This window comes from Salvelinus sp. IW2-2015, linkage group LG4p, assembly GCF_002910315.2.
Source record: "Salvelinus sp. IW2-2015 linkage group LG4p, ASM291031v2, whole genome shotgun sequence".
Lineage (NCBI taxonomy): Eukaryota > Metazoa > Chordata > Actinopteri > Salmoniformes > Salmonidae > Salvelinus > Salvelinus sp. IW2-2015.
Window position 1 is genome coordinate 9,036,515 of NC_036841.1, and position 20,079 is coordinate 9,056,593.

Sequence of the window (20,079 nt, forward strand, 5' to 3'; positions counted from 1 at the left end):
GTGAGGATCATTGACGATGAGGAGTATGAGAAAAAGGAGAACTTCTTCATCGTACTAGAGGAACCACGCTGGCTGAAGAGGGGAATCTCAGGTGTGTGTACTTGTAGTTTGTGTGCTGTGCTGAGAGAGAGAGAGATTCAAGAAAATGTTTTTACTGAACTGAGGCACTTAGAGGAGGGTTCACAATAGCTGTCTTGACATCAGAGCTCTTAGTTGGGAAAATCTCACAAGGCCAGGGAAGTGTAATGATGTGCACTTTGACTTGTCTGGAGTTTGGACTGCTGTACTGACTGGTCTTTCTTCTTTCTTCCAGCCCTTCTGCTCAACCAAGGTAAGACCATTAGCAACTTGCCACACACAACCAGCCTAGAAACAGCAGACATAGAACTTTTTATTATCCTTAAAGGCCCAAGGGGGGAATTGGTTTTGGATTAGAATCATCCATAAAAACAACAACAAACATTTCACATGAGTTGGTACACTATATAACAACATCAATTTAAGGGTCTATGAAGAACCATACATGGGATGGCTCTTTGAAGAACCATAACAAATAAATCCAAAACCGGAAATGTTTTGGGCCTCCAGGAGCAGAATTGAATAGCCCTGCTGTAGAGTTTTAAGCCTTACTTGCGTATTTCCCAGGGTGCCTTTTCAAGTGAACATTAAAGTTACCAGTACCACCCATGACTGTGTTTGCTAGTGACAGAGACACGGTTGTTGAATTCATCTATTTTCAGTTCTGTGGCCTTCACCAAGTGAGATCCTAAGTGAATATGTTGTCATTAAAATGTCATTCTTTAAGACAAGACAAGACAATACAATACATATTTCATGAAGCCTTCTTCTGAGGGCTTAGTTTTACCCTAATCCTGGCTGCAATCACATTATGCTAGTTTACAAAGAGATGTGCAATTCCTATTGGAATTCAGCCAGATTGGGGATATCCAACATTTGGAATTGTATTCACTCAACCTGCATTCAGAATGACTGCCAGTGTTGGGAAGACTGAGATATGAGACTAACTTAAACAACCATTTCAGTATCGGGTGCAATAAATCCAAGTAACAGATTGGATTAGTTTAGAAAAATGTATGTTATTTATATTTGAGTAGCATAATATTAAAGGTAGACTCAGCACACAAGCAGCACAGCAGATATTGAGTTGAGATGAGTCGCACAGTATCTGTGCACGGGTTCGCTTCATGCTCTTACGACCAAAACAGTGCATAAGTTGAGCTTCAAGCTCTTAGTTGTTGCGGAAATTGACCCACTATGCTGTTTACTTTCTGCATCTACGTCATATCGCTGAGTCTACCTTTAAATTAATTCATCAACATACATGCAAAACATAGAGATTTAAACAAACAATTCTAAAACTCTACTTGCAATAGAGCATGCTGGGAAATATGATAATAAAGGGTGTGGTTTTGGTTCAACTCTGGTTATTAACACTAACTCTGGGGTTATTTTACACCACTGAGTGTTAATTTAACTCTTTAATCAACACTAGTTAACACTGGCCAATTTGCTGTGTGCTATGAAAGGGTCACATCTACAGGCTTCCATACATTTCAAGAGCCTTTTAGAATTCTGAAGAACCGTAGATGCCATGTCAAGAAGCCCACAATTAACTCAAAGGTTCGTTATCGGGCAAGAGTTCTCCAAGGAACCTTAAAAGCTGAGGAAGAACATTTTTAAGAACCTTTATTTTGTTCACACCTCTGTTGCGGTTAGCCACTTAGGGATTAGCACCCACCTTGGCCACTGTGGCATAATTTATTGATGGAAGTCTATTTACAGTATAAATCCATGATAAGGACATGCTCGCTCCATAAAATGCATCACTCTCACATCGATTTGTATCCATCCCTGGATAAATATTATATGCGTATATATCGCACAACTGGCTTCTCTTGGATAAATATTAGAGTACTGTCCTTCTACAGTAGTCTAACAGTTTCCCATGCCACTCTTTATTCTAATACACATCTTAAAGAGGTTGAAGAGCCTTACCCAATCAGGGGCAATATTCATAAAGCGTCTCAGAGTAGGAGCGCTGATCTAGCATCAGTTTTGCATTTTAGATCATAATGAAAAAGAGATGGACAAGAGATGGGAGGATCTGATCCTAAATCAGCATTCCTACCCTGAGCTGCTTTGTGAATATGGGCCCTAAGATGATGGTGCTGTAATTTACCCACAGTAACCGCAGACCAGCAGTATACTTCATCATCATTAGAGTGTATTTAGTATTAGTATTAGTATCTGGTGTAACCCTGTTAGAGCAACACGGTGAAGGAGCTGGAGCGTTGGGGGAATACAGTGGGACAGTTGCCATGTGGTGCCTGGCAGCTCTCTAGTCCTTTCATAATTACAGCTTGTGCTTTGAAGGCAGAGGAGAGGAACTAAGAAGAAGAATATCTGCCCACTCGCCACGACGACACACAAACAAAGCTTCCCGTCCGTCTTCGCGGCTCACCGTCTTTGTCGTCCCTCCAGTGAGAGGATGAGTAATTATACGCTATAAGTAGATAGGGAATATGATGCTAAATGGAAGCAGGGAGAATGGGTTTTGCCCAGTTGTTTATAGTGTATTTGAGGTGTTATTTTAGATGGGGCTTTCTGATGACCCTATTGGTCCAGCTCAATTTTATTAACAGCCACTAAATCACACTTTGGGACATTGGTCTTTGCCCACCTCAAGTCAGCATAAATCTACCCTCATTTCAACTCACCTTCCGTCTGTTTCTTCCACAATTTCTTTCTCCAACAAAATGTCTGGCTATCTTTTTGTTGCTACGTCTCCCAGACTGTCCTACTTTCATCTTCTCATGAATATACCCCACTAATCTCTCCTTATCTCCTCTCTTTTTCACTCTTGCTTCCCCATCGCACCCACACATTCACCATCAACCTCTCATCTCTCCTTCTCGCCCTCCCCCACGTCTCCACATACATGGGCTAATGCACATGAGTGATATACTGTATGAGGAGGAAATAATGCTGACTCAAACTCAATTATTCATAGGACACTGGCCTTGAAAGATCTGTTTGTGAGGCATGTTGGCATGTTTGAGTTACAATTTCTCTCTCTCTTCCCTCACCCCCCCCCTCTCTCCTCTCTCATTCCCTTCAATGTTCTATCGATCTCATCCCTCCTGTCTTCTATCTCTTAGAGGATCCTGATGGCCAGATGAGTGCAGAGGAGGAGGAGGCGAGACGCATTGCAGAGATGGGAAAGCCCATCTTGGGGGAGCACAGCCGGCTGGAGGTGGTCATTGAGGAGTCTTATGAGTTCAAGGTATATAGCCCCTCTTCTCCCCTGCTTCACTCGATTGGCCACATCAGCGCTCAGTAAATGTATCGAGCATCACATGGTTGGCGTGCTGATCTACGATCAGTTCCATATAATCTTATTCATTGTTATCTACTAGGCAAACCTGATCCAAGATCACATACAGCCCCAGAGCCACACAGTGGTTTAACACCAACCCATCTGAGGACAGACACTGAGCACAGTTGAGGATCGTTCCACTTCAAGAAATCCAATGCAAGTCAATCGTACCTACATTAGCATTTTCACGCTTCATATCCAAATCATCTATAAGTAACATCATTGACTAACACAATCCATTTGTAGATACTTTAGGATGATTTGGGCATTGGATTTTTTTGAGGTGGAACGACCCTCAACTGTGCCCAGTGTCGGTCCTCAGAAGGGTTGGTGTTTAAGCTAATTGATTAATCAATATTTTCGTCAAGTGAACCAACGGTTGTGACGGACAACAGCTAGCTCATTTAAGTCCTATAGCAACATGCCTAGGGATTTAATCCAATCAGGCCGTGTGCCTCTTCTTGACTTGATTAATTTATTATACATAATAAGATTGCGCTTGTCACTCATGATTTGTAGCAGCACAAAACAAACACAACAGGTAATTGAACTCTCAAGTAATTTCAATGACTGGCACTTGGCTTTATGAAATCCTAGATCAATGTCACATAATTTAATAGCATTGTTAGCTCTATGGATGGGTGGACGGTGTACGCAAAAAAGACCAGTGAGAAATGTTTACACAGGTGAAGTTTCCACATCAACAAGTAAAAACTACTACCACTGAGCATCACATACTGTATTCCCAGGCAGCTCCTATATCCTGGCAGTCATAGAATACGTTTACATCAGTGGAGGCTGGTGGGAGGAGTTATAGGAGGACAGGCTCATTGTAATGGCTGGAATGGAATCAATGGAACACAATCAAACGTGTGGTTTCCATATGTTTGCTCTGTATGATACCGATCCATTGATTCCATTCCAGCCATTACAATGAGCCCGTCCTCCTATAGCTCCTCCCACCAGCCTCCACTGATGTAAACATACTCTAATAATTCAATATTAAACTGATTATGGCAGTAGGCCGACAATGGCAATAGTCATGTGAACATTTTACTCTGCTGATCTTAAATCAGCGTAAGGTTCAATCGTAGTAGACATACGCCGGTTAAAACATCTGGTTTTCTGAGCAATCTTTCAAATGATTCGGACATGTAAGTTTAACATTGTTCCAGCGGTGCGTTTGATCTATGCATATGCCAGCACCGGTAGCCAAAGTTTCCCTCTTATGCGCGAGTGAAGTGAGTTCGGAAAAACTGAAAGTGTGCATCTTAGAATTGGTTTTCACATACAAACTTTATATGTCCGAACTCAGAATCAAATAGGCTTCGCAAAATTAACCTGGCTTCTGTGGTACAACATTTATTTTGATTGCCGATTTTCGGCATTTATTTTTCCCGTCAGTAGCCTGATTTTCATGTAAACAGGATTATTCCGAAAATCGTTCTTCTTGCAAAGCATGTAAACGTTTTGATCAAACTATTATATTAATCTAACTATCCATGTAACCATACTCATTATTGAATAGGACAGTATGTCCCAGTTTTCTAAAGGCTGATGTCCATCACCTGTAGTCCCCAGTCTTACAGAGGCTTACCCACATTGGTGAGACCTTTCTATCCAATGAAACCTCCTATCCAGTCGGGTTTGGCTAGGGTGCTTCATAGAATGTTTTTATTGGTTTGATTGAGTAGGAGGAAGTTACAGTTTGGTGCAGTAGTACTTGAGTTCTGGATATGATGCTTTTCTTCAGTGTCTGAGTGGATCCCAGTACTCATCATGTGGTTTGCTGTGATTGGGGGGAGTGTCCTTATAAACAGTGTGTGTGTGTGTGCGTGCATGCACATGTGTGCATGAGTGTTTGCTGTGAAAACAAATACTGCTATTCTGAAATCATATTACACAAGAAATGGACCCCAGAAAGAGTAGCTGCTGCTATCGCAACAGCTAATGGGATCCTAATAAAATATGAAATATTACTGCACTTCTCATGGTAACGATGCCACTTCCTCAAACTCTTCTAGGTATTCTCCATTAGTGTTCCGGTCATGCACATGAGTTTGCCTTCTTCTCTATAATAGGATGTTGACTATGCGCTCTTTGTTTGTGATTGGCAGAGCACCGTTGACAAGCTCATTAAGAAGACCAACTTGGCCCTTGTGATTGGCACTCACTCCTGGAGGGAGCAGTTCGTGGAAGCTGTGACTGTCAGCGCAGGTCAGCTTTTGGTATTTGTGCTTGTGTGTGATTTCTATTGAGTGAGAGAAAGATGAATAACGTGAGTCTCACTGTTGACATTGTATTATACACACACACACACTGACTAGAGCAGGCCCGGGCAAATATTTTCCATGGAGGGCCACATTAGAATATATTATTGCCATCGCGGGACAGAATCATATTTCAGGATTATATGTCGTTTTGACAGATATATCTACTGTAAATCACGTCCTGATAAGCTACTTAACTTTTTTAACATGCACAGAAGTAAAACACATCCATGTTCTCCTTTTGGTAGGTATCTTCATTATTAAAACTTCCAATGAACTACACGGAGGGAAAAGTACACTGTGCATTCAGCACCACGGACTTAACTCTTAACGGGTATGCACAAAAACTCAAGAAAGAGAGAGTGCTCAACATTACATTTAAACTACTCAATCAGTGTGAGGAGTGAAGTCTCTGATGGGCATTGACTAGAGCAGTGAAGTCAGGTATAGTTTCTGACGTCGCTATGCGCAGGATTGCTGAGAGGTCAGAGTCCGTAAGAGATGATCTGTGCCTTGTTATATTTCATCACTGAAAATGTCTGTTTACATACATAGGTTGACCCAAACAGTACAAACATCTTCTGAGCATGACTCCTAATCTTTGGAAAGTTTTGTTAATCGAGAGATGCATAGAACCTCATCAGTGACATTGGAGAACTATTCAAAACAATCACTGCATCAGACTGAAGATCGATAAGCTCAAGTTGCAGGTCAGTGGGAGCGTTATCCACATTGAAGGTGAAAGGAGAGGAAACCAACAGCATGTCATTTTCCAACACTTTGAAATCCTCAAAACGACAAGAAAATTCACCGTTCAAACCACGCAGCAGCAATGTATACTTCTCCCGCTGGTCATCTGACAGGGAACAGACTAGTAGTGTTGGAAGGTGGGTGAGATTGTTGGCTTCTACTTGGCGGGTCAGGAGGAGTAATTTTCCCTTGAAGGCTTTGACAAGGCTGTACATCTGATGTGCAAAAAGGCCTTTCCCTTGTAGTTTGGAATTCAGTTCATTCATGAGGGCCATGATGTCCACGGTGAAGGCAAAATCAGCCAACCATTCTTTATCTTGCAGTTGAGGGGAATCCACATATTTTCCATTTATTTGCAAAACCTCAGCAATCTCTGACTTCAGGTCCCACACCCTTTTAAGCACCTTCTCCAAACTCAGCCATCTCACGTTTGTGGGGTAGGGGAGATCTGCATGATCCGACTCTGTCTCTTCCAACAGTGAGACAAACTGCCTGTGGTTTAAAGATTTAGCTTTTATGAAGTTTACCACTGTAGTGACTGTATCCACAACATGGCTCATTTTCAGAAGACATTTATAGATCACCTCCTGATGAATAATGCAATGCAGGAAAATATTTTTCTGWTCTGGGTTCAGCTCAGCTACTTGATCTTGTATCCTTTTCAAAAGGCCAAYGTTTTTTCCTGTCAAGTTTGGGCACCCATCAATGGTCACACTGGATAACTTTTCAAAACTCAGTCCCAGCTTTGCCACACACTTATTAACCTCCAATAAATATTTCCCCGTGGTTGTGCTCTTCATTGACTGCACTGAAGAAAGCTCCTCCTGTAATTTCAAAGTCCGGGGTTATGCCTCGTAAGAATGTCAACTGCGCCGTGTCACGTACATCACTGTTCTCATCCAGGGCAAAGGAGAAATAGGTGAAATGCTTTACCTTGTCTTTCAACTGTTGTTCCACATTCTCTGCGATGTCCTCAACACGCCGTGTAACTGTTCGACTTAACAGGGAAACATTTTCAAACAGCTCTTTCTTGTCGGGGCAAAGTATTGCTGCAGAGTCAATAAACATTCTTTAATGAATTTGCCCTCAGCGAATGGCTTGCTATGTATAGCAGTTTCGTGGGACAGTACAAAGCTGACCCTCACAATTCCGTTGTTTGCTGATTGAAGTTTGGTGAAAGTCCTTGCTGCTTCTGCAACTGAGAAAGCAACTCTTTCAATGCCTTTGCCCTCTGCTCAGAAGACATATTCCTATATTTCTCTGAATGCTTCGTCTGGAAGTGTTGGAACAAGTTGTAGTCTTTCAAGACAGTGATGCTCTCTTTGCACACTAAGCACACATCTTTCCCTGATACCTCAATAAATAAATATTTGCTGGAACATCCTACATTCATTGTCTACTTTCCTTTTCTTTGAAATCTTTGAAAAACAAATTTTTGCGCAATTTCTAGCTAGCTACTATTTGTAACTGTGACGAAGTGCGTGTCAGCTGTCACTCACTGTCTTTCCTCGAGCAGTTATTTATATGTGCCTTCCCGAGTGGCGCAGCGGTCTAAGCGCATCTCAGTGCAAGATGCGTCACTGCGGTACCTGGTTAGAACCCAGGTTGCATCACATCCGGCCGTGATTGGGAGTCCCATAGGGCGGCACACAATTGGCCCAGCGTCGTCTGGGTTTGCCCCGGGTAGGCCGTCATAGTTAAGAAAGAACAAATTCTTATTTACAGACTTGCCTAGTTAAATAAAGGTTACTTTTTTTTAATCCCACAATTATTACACAAAAGTGAATATTCATTGGGCTTTTAATTTGAATAACAAATACATTTTTCAAAACTTTACTATCGCAAATTCTTTATGTGATCTGAGCATGATTCCACGGGCCGTATTGAATCAGGTCACGGGTTGCATACGGCCCCGTGCCGGCCATTGCCCAAGCCTGGATTGGAGCCATAATGAAGGACTTTACAGCTGCTTTATGAATGTAATTTCTTGCTCATGCTTTGAATAGTGATCTGAGTGCTTTTTGTCCAGAGCCATAATTACATAAAATATTTGGAGTCCTTTATTGTTCTTCCAAAGAGCTGCCCAAGCATTTCATTCAGGGAGTGAGTGTTAGCTGCTTGCTCGTTAAGTTTGAAATGTCAAGGGGAAACAAGTGAGGACACAGTCCCTTATTTTCAGATCCTCATTATAACAGGAAACAACTTGTTTGAAAGGTGATAATTCCAAACCCGCAGACTTCATATAAAAAGGTTTCTGTGATATTTATGTTGGTAATATCTATTATAAAGTGTAATATTAACTTTAGGAAGCAAAGCTGTCTTCCACAGTGTTGAGGTAAATGGGAGAGATGTCTGACTGTCTGTGTCTGGTGTAAAAGCTCCCCCTGGTGGACTGTTATAGTCATTACAGATAAACATGCATATAACAATTCACCAAGTAAAACACAGGGGTGTGTGTGTGTGTGTGCGTGTGCGCGCCAGTGAAGGCTCCTCAGAGGGGGTAGGGGAGGACCATCCTCAGTGAAGTTATTCTTTTAAGATAAATCTATACTAAATAATTTATTGAAACACACTGTTTTGCAGTGAAGGTCTACAGTAACCTCAACAGCACTCTGGAGTAGCACCATGGTGTAGCCGGAGGACATCTAGTTCCCGTCCTCCTATTGACTTCGATACAAAACCTAGGAGGTTCATGGTTCTCACCCCCTTCCAAAGACATATGCAGTAATTATGACAACTTCCAGAGGACGTCCTCCAACCTATCAGCATGAACTGACATGTTGTCCACCCAATCAAAGGATCAGATAATGAATATAGTACTGAATGCATGAGCTACAGCTAGCTAGCACTGCATAAAATGTGGTGTGTAGTTGACTCAGAGAGAAAGACAATCGTAGAACAGTTTTGAACAAATTAATTTCTTCCAAAATGAAGGGCGAGCGAGAGATTGTCATTTTTTCCCAGTTTTACTTAGATAGCGAATGCAGAAAGCTAGTTTAGCCTACTCAAACAAAGAGGGATGCTATGTTAGGTAGCTGGCTATGGGTATCCAGCACTGGAACTCTTCCAAATCAAGGTAAGCTTTTGGTTTTATTAATTCATTGCCACCGGGGCCCGCCGGTGTAACTGCTAAACTGATTGCTGACTGTACACTGTACTGCATGATTGTAGCGGGTTTACTAACTCGTTAGTTCTAGTAGCTAAGTTGACTATGACGTTAGCTAATTTGATGACAACGGCTGTGTGTAGCGGTTAGGGGTTATGATATGAAGGTTTGGCTTGGAAATGTTTTTTCGCCTGGTCACAAACAGCTGTCGTTTGCAACTGTTGGACTAATGATTACACCCTAGATCAGCTAGAAGCAGGCAAGAGTGTGCAAGACGTTATTGAATGTGTCACTGTCTGTCACTTTGATTAATCATCATTTTCTCTCGACCTGTGCACCTACGTTGTAAACTTTCATTCAAAGGCTAGGTTGTAGCAACCTCATGATGGGTATAGGCATATAGTAGTCTAAACGTATCGATTTTACATTGATCTGGGTGAATGGAATATGAATGACAGTCATCCAATATGCTGTAATAGAAATAAGGCCATGCTTATAAAAAAGAGTATTGTCCTCCCTCATCTTAAATGGCACCAACCACCACTGGTGTGAGCGCGTGCATAAGTCTCTTATGTTTTACTGTATCCACCTCCCAGGGGATGGTGATGATGATGACGAGGAGGGGCGTGAGGAGCGTCTGCCATCCTGCTACGACTACGTCATGCACTTTCTGACGGTGTTCTGGAAGGTTCTTTTCGCCTTCGTTCCGCCCACCGAGTACTGGAATGGCTGGGCCTGCTTCTTCGTGTCCATCTCGGTCATCGGCATCTTGACTGCCATCATCGGGGACCTGGCCTCCCACTTTGGCTGCACTGTGGGCCTCAGGGACACTGTCACTGCCGTGGTGTTTGTGGCTCTTGGCACCTCCATTCCTGGTGAGAGATTATGTATATACAGTTGAAGTATGTATGTATGTGAAATAGAGGCACTATGGGCTCAAGTACCTCTGCCTCACCAGGCAGCCATATTGGTAGGATGTGTGTATAGACCTCCTAGCTCTAAGGTGTCCTATCTGGGTGACTTATGCACTGGGTTTGACCAGGCCACAGATAGTAACAGAGATGTACAGTTGAAGTCGGAAGTTTACATACACTTAGGTTGGAGTCATTAAAACTCGTTTTTCAACCACTCCACAAATTTCTTGTTAACAAAGTATAGTTTTGGCAAGTCGGTTAGGACATCTACTGTGTGCATGACACAAGTCATTTTCCCAACAATTGTTTACAGACAGATTATTTAACTTATAATTCACTGTATCACAATTCCAGTGGGTCAGAAGTTGACATACACTAAGTTGACTGTGCCTTTAAACAGCTTTGAAAATTCCAGAAAATGATGTCATGGCTTTAGAAGCTTCTGATAGGCTAATTGACATCATTTGAGTCAATTGGAGGTGTACCTGTTGATGTATTTCAAGACCTACCTTCAAACTCAGTGCCTCTTTGCTTGACATCATGGGAAAATCAAAAGAAATCAGCCAAGATCTCATAAAAGAATTGTAGACCTCCACAAGTCTGGTTCATCCTTGGGAGCAATTTCCAAATGCCTGAAGGTACCACATTCATCTGTTCAAACAAAAGTATGCAAGTATAAACACCATGGGACCACGCAGCCGTCATACCGCTCAGGAAGGAGACGTGAGTCTCCTAGAGATGAACGTACTTTGGTGCGAAAAGTGCAAATCAATCCCAGAACAACAGCAAAGGACCTTGTGAAGATGCTGGAGGAAACGGGTACAAAAGCATCTATATCCACAGTAAAATGAGTCCTATATCAACATAACCTGAAAGGCCGCTCAGCAAGGAAGAAGCTACTGCTCCAAAACCGCCATTAAGAAAGCCAGACTACGGTTTGCAACTGCACATGGGGACAAAGATTGTACTTTTTGGAGAAATGTCCTCTGGTCTGATGAAACAAAAATAGAAGTGTTTGTCCATTATGACCATCGTTATGTTTGGAGGAAAAAGGGAGAGGCTTGCAAGCCGAAGAACACCATCCCAACCGTGAAGCACGGGGGTGGCAGCATCATGTTGTGGGGGTGCTTTGCTGCAGGACGGACTGGTGCACTTCACAAATAGACGGCATCATGGGGGAGGAAAAATATGTGGACATATTGAGGCAACATCTCAAGACGTCAGTCAGGAAGTTAAAGCTTGGTCACAAATGGGTCTTCCAAATGGACAATGACCCCAAGCATACTTCCAAAGTTGCTTAAGGACAACAAAGTCAAGGTATTGGAGTGGCCATCACAAAGCCCTGACCTCAATCCTATAGAAGGTTTGTGGGCAGAACTGAAAAAGTGTGTGCTAGCAAGGAGGCCTACAAACCTGACTCAGTTTCACCAGCTCTGTCAGGAGGAATGAAAGAAAATTTCACCCAACTTATTGTGGGACCAAAGTTAAACAATTTTAAGGCAGTGCTACCAAATACTAATTGACTGTATGTAAACTTCTGACCCACTGGGAATGTGATGACAGAAATAAATAATTCTCTCTTCTATTATTCTGACATTTCACATTCTTAAAATAAAGTGGTGATCCTAACTGACCTAAGACAGGGAATTGTTACTTGGATTAAATGTCAGGAATTGTGAACAACTGAGTTTAAATGTATTTGGCTCAGGTGTATGTAAACTTCAGACTTCAACTGTATGTCCTAATGTCATTTAAATACCACAACCATTCCTCATTTAATGAGGGGTTCGGTACAAGGTTGCCAGTAATAGGGTTAAGGTAAAAAAATGTATACGATTACTCAGAGTGAAATAGCAGAAATTCCTGCTTTGCAGCTTGTCCAGTTAGTGAAATCCTTGTGTGTGTGTGGTGTGACTACAAGGAATGACAACAGCATGACCCGGGCTCCCTGGCCTACTCCCTCAGCCTCTTCACCAGCTGTGATGACAGGTACTTCACCTATCTCTTTCTCTCTCTCTCTCTCTCCTTCTCTCCCTCCCTCCCTTCTCTCCCTCCTCAGACACGTTTGCCAGCAAGGTGGCGGCCACGCAGGACCAGCACGCTGATGCGTCGGTGGGCAACGTGACTGGCAGCAACGCGGTCAACGTGTTCCTGGGCATCGGGGTGGCGTGGTCAGTGGCGGCCGTCTACTGGAACGTTCAGGGCAAGGAGTTCCGCGTGGACCCTGGCTCCCTGGCCTTCTCCGTCACCCTCTTCACCAGCTTCGCCTTCATCTGCATGGGTGTGCTGCTGTTCCGCCGGCGGCCCTCTATCGGGGGGGAGCTGGGCGGGCCGCGGACAGCACGCATCATCACCAGCCTCCTCTTCCTGGGCCTCTGGTTCCTCTACGTCCTCTTCTCCAGCCTGGAGGCCTACTGCCACATAGAGGGCTTTTAGAGGACACATGAGAGCAGAGACAGGGCTACTAGTCAAAACACTGATATACATTATAGTTATTATAATACACACACCTACTACAGGACAAGGCCCAGGCCAAAGGTTGGGACCTGGTCAATATCACTGGATCGCTAATACCTAAGGGATCTGTAGACATACCCGATATACACATACACACACACACTTACATACAAAACACATACAGACACATACTGAAACATGAACTGTACATATAACTACATGCATGCACAAACAAATGCACACGTGGTCTCTCACCAAGACCAACACACACATACAACACTGTAACAAGGGCACCACACAGGTTGCGTGTGGCCTGGAGCCTGGATGACGCCCAGTTAACATTAACCTCCTATTGCACACTCAAATGTTATACACACTCACTGGACAAACGAGGAAGAGAAGGAGAGAAAATAAAGTATTGGTCAAGGAAGTGACGAAGGAAGTAAGACAGGAGAGATTTCAAAGGAAGCATGTTCAGAATGTAAACCAGCATGTGGTAAAAGAGGGAGAGTGAAGGAGAGAAAGAGACAGACAGGTGTGTAGAAACTAAGTGTTGCAGTGGCTTTCTATTCATTCCAGCTGGCTGCGTGACATGGTTTTGGGTCCAGCTAGACTGCTTTAATTGAAGCAGGGTAGAGTGCCGTGTGTTTTGCAGGGTGTTTCAGGGAAGGCGAACCAGACTCAATCCACTCGACTCAATCCATGTCTGTGTGGCCTTAAAGCAGTACCCCTTCACCCTTTCACTGGGGGTTTCCTTTTCAAAGACAGAATCCACACACGTAGAAGCTGTGGTGGAAAAAGTACTCAACTGTCATACGTGAGTAAAAGTAAAGATACCTTTAATAGAAAATTACTTGAGTAAAAGTCACCCAGTAAAATACTACTTGTTCTAAAAGTATCTGGTTTTAAATGTACTTAAGTACAGTGGTGCAAAATGTACTCAATTGTCAGACTTGAGTAAAAATAAAAAGCGAAAGTAAATGCTATACATCAAATTCCGTATAAAGCAAACCAGACCGCACAATTTTCTTTTTATTTATTTTTATTTTCGGACAGCCAGGGGCACACTCCAAAACTCCGACATCATTTAAAAAACGTAGTATTTGTGTTTAGTGAGTCCGCCAGATCAGAGCCAGTAGAGATGATAATGCGTTATATTGATAGGTGCATGAATTGGACCATATTGCTGTCCTGCTTTTGGGTGTCAGAGAAAATGTATGGGAGTAAAAAGTCAATTTGTTTTTAGGAATGTTATGGAGTACAAGTAAAAGTTGTCAAAAAATATGAATAGTAATGTACAGATACCCCAAAAACTAGTAGTACTTCAAAGTATTTTTTACAAAGTTACTTTACACCACTGCGTAGTAGTGGAATGGGTCCATCTTCAGTCGCTATGACAGAGCACCATGAAAATGGTTGATTAATGAGTAGGATGTTTACATTTAGCAATGGGAGATAAAACAACAACAAAACTGAAAGCCCCAAGTTGCAGTTACTGTATGGTTTTCCATACAGGGGAGGTGGGAATTACGCATGACATTGAAACAAGTTCTCAATTCTGTGTTGGTGTAAATACAAGAGGAGTGTATATGTATTTGTTAGAGGGGCTTCTCTACAGATATGGTGGGATGGGTTAGGGTGGCCAAAAATAGATATAATGCATGGGGTTCAGAAACTAGTCACAACCTCTTTTACTTCACAGGAAAATGACTTTTGCAGGTAGCTTGTGTAAATTATGGCTCCGAGATGAGATATCCTTTCTCATCCATCGAACTTTAACGATCCAGAGGGATTAAATATAAATTTGCCTCATCTGTGGACTTCTGAATGAAGGGAAGACAGAGTTTCTGGAGGCACGACTCTGAATAACGAAAGTCTCACATCCAGCTCTTGAGGCTCTTACTGTTGTGTCTCACTGGACTTCAGATATTACAGTGGAGATCATAGATCTGCATTCCACTCCAGCAGACAGTAGAGTCCTCCATCACCATCATGTTTGAGACATTGTACATTTTTATGACCTTTCGCAACCACAATGAGAGTGAAATGATGATTTAGCAATGCAGGCACATTGATGGTGTAAATATTATATGATGTTACTGCCCAAGGGTGAGTTACTATCCACTGAAGCACAGCACAAAGCAACACATTAATCTCCTAGAATGTAGAATGCTACTACAAGAGAGAGTGTATCGCTATCTAACGTATACTTTTCAAAAACAATCCTTTACCTGAATACAGGTATAAAGTCAAACCTTTACATCTATATACTGTATCCCTTTGGCTCCACGCTTGCTCAGTGGACAGTAACTATTCCTTGTACTTTGGTGGATGTAAAGGTAAAAGCAGAGGGTGGTGAGGTTGAGGGTAGTGTTTGTTTGGTCCAAAATATATCCTATGTGAGGATATTGGCCACCTGTGTAGGACTTCAGGACCAAAAGAGTTCTGTACCGAGATGTTTATATTGTTGTCGAAATCGAAATCTGTCAATATTTGTGAAGAAAAAAAACACGTGGTTCGTTTGTGATACTTGTGATACTATAGCGGAGCACCTTCTAGGTATGGAGGGCTGTAACCCTCTGCTGTGGAATACTGGGTAGAGATGCATGACATGACAGAATAATAGTGACAGCCCAGCACCGGCATGGACAAAACAATTATAATGCATGGGTGGTGACAAGAGAATAGTGTTTGTGTCTTTTATGTGAGAATAGTGCACATAAAGCAGAAGGTCCAGACTGCAGCCAGACCTGTGAAGAGCATGCAGACTGCCTCTGCTCCTCACCTGTTTACAGTAAAGGCTGCTCTGAGATCAGCTCAACCCAACCCCAGCTAATTGCCCCCAAATACAGCAACACTGGCCCACCATCAGTACTTAAGACATGGCATATAAATTATCTTATTTTGGAGTGAGGCTTACAGTACATCAATTTGTCCAACAGTGTTGGTTCAAATGCTCCTATTCTTCTGTTTTTTTACCTTTTGAAATCCAAACCTCCCCGTTTGCGTAACAGTGAATCTGGGATAGATTACATTTCAAACTGTGAATTTTCATCAGCTACAGACTGTTATTCAGTAACTACTGATCGTCGCTACTGTAATTCTGCATCATACCCATTTAATGCCTTAAAGTCTAGTACTTAATATTTAGTCAAATTTTATTTGTCTTGTGTATGCTTTGAGTGGGCATCAGAAACCAAATTGATTAGTGTGCAATATGTGGAACCAGTGAGCAATCTCTACTACTTAGTTAAGAAGAGTAGCAGAGGTAATATGATTACATACAAACTGAAATTACATCTTCTTGAAAGATCTACTATATAATATATTGTTACCCCTGCCCCAATCTCAATGAGATGAAAGTGCAATTAATAAGATAGTGGGAGATGGGGAGGGGTAGTGAACTGTTACAAGACTGTCCACGGTCCTTACATGTGGTTCAATCACCTGACTTACTGAGTCACTAAGAAAACATGTAGAATAACAGAAGACAACAACGCTGACACAAAATGGAGGTGGGTTTATCTCAGTATTGCCAGGTGTTCTGAAGTGGAAAAGGAGAAAATAGGACACAGCAGTGAGGCTCTGAGTTAATATGCTACACAATACTATGAGACAGATGTTATATCGTATGGGAGTTTTCCCCACTTATTTTAGAGTTCAGGATACTTGGAACTCTAGTTGAACTGTAGAGTTGTCAATCAGTACAACCAGTGAGAATGATTAACATTTAAATATTACAAATGCAAACAGTGGATTAAAGAGTAATGACATTTTGGAAGTTAAGTGAGTAAACAAATTGACCCCCTCAACTATAGATTTATTGATTAAAATAGTAAAGGCTCTTTTGAGAATAGTCATGTATAAATATGTTTATTGTTGCTTGTATAACATATATAATATCAAACAAAGATTTCAGTTACCTTGGCCCTCAGTGTTTCCCCACTGCCAGTCTTTGTCAACTTTTGAAAATAAACTTTTTATCTCTTCAGATTATATTGATAATGCTGGAAGCACCATAGACCCAATGGTTTTTGCAGGTAATATTGATTTTGATATTTCTCTAATTGTCCAATTTGACGACAAATTTCCCCTTGAACTAGTCATTTGATGTAGCACAAGCTGATGTCTAATTTCTCTCCTACTAAATCAGTGTCTATGTTTTTGTAGCCTACATGTACATTTCTGTTGCCCATATTATTTAAGTTATTTATATTTATTAATAATATTTTATTGTTCATCGGCTCCTTGAAGCAAACCATTTGAACCGTTACAATGCTTCAAAGAGAGTGGTAGCAATGTGCAATATAAAGCCGAATCTTCTTTGCTTTCATCTTGATGAGCAGTCAACTCGGCTCACTCAGTGGGAGTGAAACACTTATTTGCTCCAGTGTTTGTTGCCCTCGGCCAACCAACAGATTTATTTAATTCACTTGAGATTAGCATGTTTACATACAAATTTGTAATGGACATTCCAATGAACCTTGTCAGTTTGTTCAGGGTTGTTATACATAGGATGACATTTACAGGGCCTTTACAGTGGTCATTGGCTTGGTTATGACATACTTTTTCCTGAATAGAACTGTCTACAATGTTCAGACAATGTTAAGTGTTTTGATGACTTCTATTTAACTATCTGGCCTTTGCCATTGCTGTAGATGAGATATCACTCCCGATGTTTTATGTGCTGTAAATGCCATCCTATGTGCATGAACATTGTGTGTTAGCATGGTCTGTTATGGACGTCTAGGTTTACATTTGGATTGAGTTATCCCAAAATAGTTTTGGGGCTGTGTGGCTGCTTGCGTGGTCTGCTCACGCTAGCAACAAACTGAGCAATGTCGACTTGGTCGAGCAGCAGGTGAATTGTCATTTTTTGATTACGTGTTAACAGTCTACTTACTTATTCACCACCTATAAAAGCTGTGAAAAGAAAGCCTGACTTTTCCTGTCTATGTCTGAATGTCTCATGATCATTTGGTTGTCAGTTTGTTGGAGTTTGATATTTCTGTGTCTGTGTTCGTGCCCCTCAACTTTCTGTATTGGGGTAAACCACCCCAGGTCTTGCTCTTCAATGTGTCCTTTGTGCAGTTTTATCTGTGAACCTTTCTCTCTGCCTGACATTTGTATGGAATAGTGACTGACTTAAAGAAGATATGTGATATTTACATTTATTCAATACTGTAATAAATTATATTACATTTTTTATGAAAGGATAAACAAAGGAAAAGAAAAATGAAACTTGTTTTGGAGAACCTATGGCATGAGGTGTAATGTGTTCTGAAAAAACAACCATGTAATCAACTCAAGTTAACCTTATTGAATATAGTTTATTTATTTTCAACGCTTACTGTGTCTGTGTAATCATTTTATGCATGACAAGTTGAAAACAAGTCACAGACGACATTGATAACAACTTACATTACAAATCATTGAGTACGCTGCCGTTCAAGACTTTCTCTCATTATATACGGAACAAAAATATAAATGCAACATGCAACAATTTCAAAGATTTTACTGATTACAGTTCATATAAGGAAATCAGTCAATTGAAATCCATTCATTAAGCCCTAATCTATAGATTTCACATGACTGGGAATACAGATATGCATCTGGTCACAGATACCTTAAAAAAAAAAAGTAGGGGCGTGGATCAGAAAACCAGTCAGTATCTGGTTTGACCACCATTTGCCTCATGCTGCGTGACACATCTCCTTTGCATAGAGTTCATCAGGCTGTTGATTGTGGCTTGTGGAATGTTGTCCCACTACTCTTCAATGTCTGTGCTGGGTATTGGCAGGAATTGGAACACGCCGTCATACACGTTGATCCAGAGCATCCCAAACATGCTCAATGGGTGACATGTCTGATGAGTATGCTTCCAGGAATTGTGTACAGATCCTTGCGACATTTGGCCGTGAATTATCATGCTGAAACCTGAGGCTATGGCGGCGAATAAATGGAACGACAATGGGCCTCAGGATCTCGTCACAGTATCTCTGTGCATTCAAATTGCCATCGATAAAATGCAATTGTGTTTGTTGTCTGTAGTTTATGCCTGTCCATACCATAATCTGTTGACAACGATGACATCAGCAAACCGCTTCACCACACAACGCCATACATGCTGTCTGCCATCTGCCCGGTACAGTTGAAATCGGGGTTCATCACATGAACACTTCTCCAGCGTGTCAGTGGCCATCGAAGGTGAGCGTTTACACACTGAAGTCGGTTACGACGCCAAACTGCAGTCAGGTTAAAACCCTGGTGAGAATGAAGAGCACGCTGATGAGCTTCCCTGAGACGGTGTCTGACAGAAATTCTTCTGTTGTTCAAACCCACAGTTTCATCAGCTGTCCGGGTGGCTAGTCTCAGACCTGATAATCTCTCTTTTTTCTCTCTAATTTTGTGCACACATTTTTTACATCCCTGTTAGTGAGCATTTATCCTGTGCCAAGATGATATGCCACACCTATCAGGTGGATGGATTAAGACGCTGATTAAACAGCATGATCATTACACAGGTGCATCTTGTGCTGGGGACAGTAAAAGGCCACTCTAAAATGTGAAGAAGTCGGATGTGTAGGTCCTGGGCTAGAGTGGTTACACATGGTCTGCAGTTGTGAGACCAGTTGGACATACTGCCAAATTCTCTAAAATGACGTTGGAGGCGGCTTATGGTAGAGAAATGAACATGAAAATCTCTGGCAACAGCTCTGGTGGACATTCCTGCAGTCAGCATGCCAATTGCACACTCCCTCAAAACTTGAGACATCTGTGGCATTGTGTTGTGTGACAAAACTGCACATTTTAGTGGCCTTTTACTGTCCCCAGCACAAGGTGTACCTGTGTAATGATCATGCTGTTTAATCAGCTTCTTGATATGCCACACCTGTCAGGTGGATTAATTATCTTGGCAAGGGAGAAATGCTCACTAACAGGGATGTAACAAATGTGAGCACAAAATTTGAGAGAAATAAGATTTTTTGTGCATGGAATATTGTGCATATTGTAAAGTGTTTACTGATTGGAATATTTCTGGGATCTTTTATTACACCTCATGAAACACTTTACATGTTGTGTTTATATTTTTTCAGTATATCTAAAAACTTATACATATCTGGAACATTTTAGGTATAAACTCAAGACGTCTCTCAAACCTGTATGTCAGAAAAACAACACATG

The 20,079-nt window shown here is 41.7% G+C and overlaps 1 protein-coding gene across 1 annotated transcript; it reads left to right on the forward strand.

Moving 5' to 3' along the window:
- Window positions 1–29: 29 nt before the first annotated feature.
- Window positions 30–18,242, forward strand: LOC111957046 (sodium/calcium exchanger 1-like). The gene is made up of 6 exons (XM_023977769.2): window positions 30–91; window positions 314–331; window positions 3,180–3,304; window positions 5,515–5,614; window positions 10,120–10,398; window positions 12,497–18,242. Exons 3-6 carry the CDS (start codon window positions 3,197–3,199, stop codon window positions 12,871–12,873), a joined length of 864 nt encoding a protein of 287 aa, XP_023833537.2. The 5' UTR covers window positions 30–91; window positions 314–331; window positions 3,180–3,196; the 3' UTR covers window positions 12,874–18,242.
- Window positions 18,243–20,079: the final 1,837 nt, after the last annotated feature.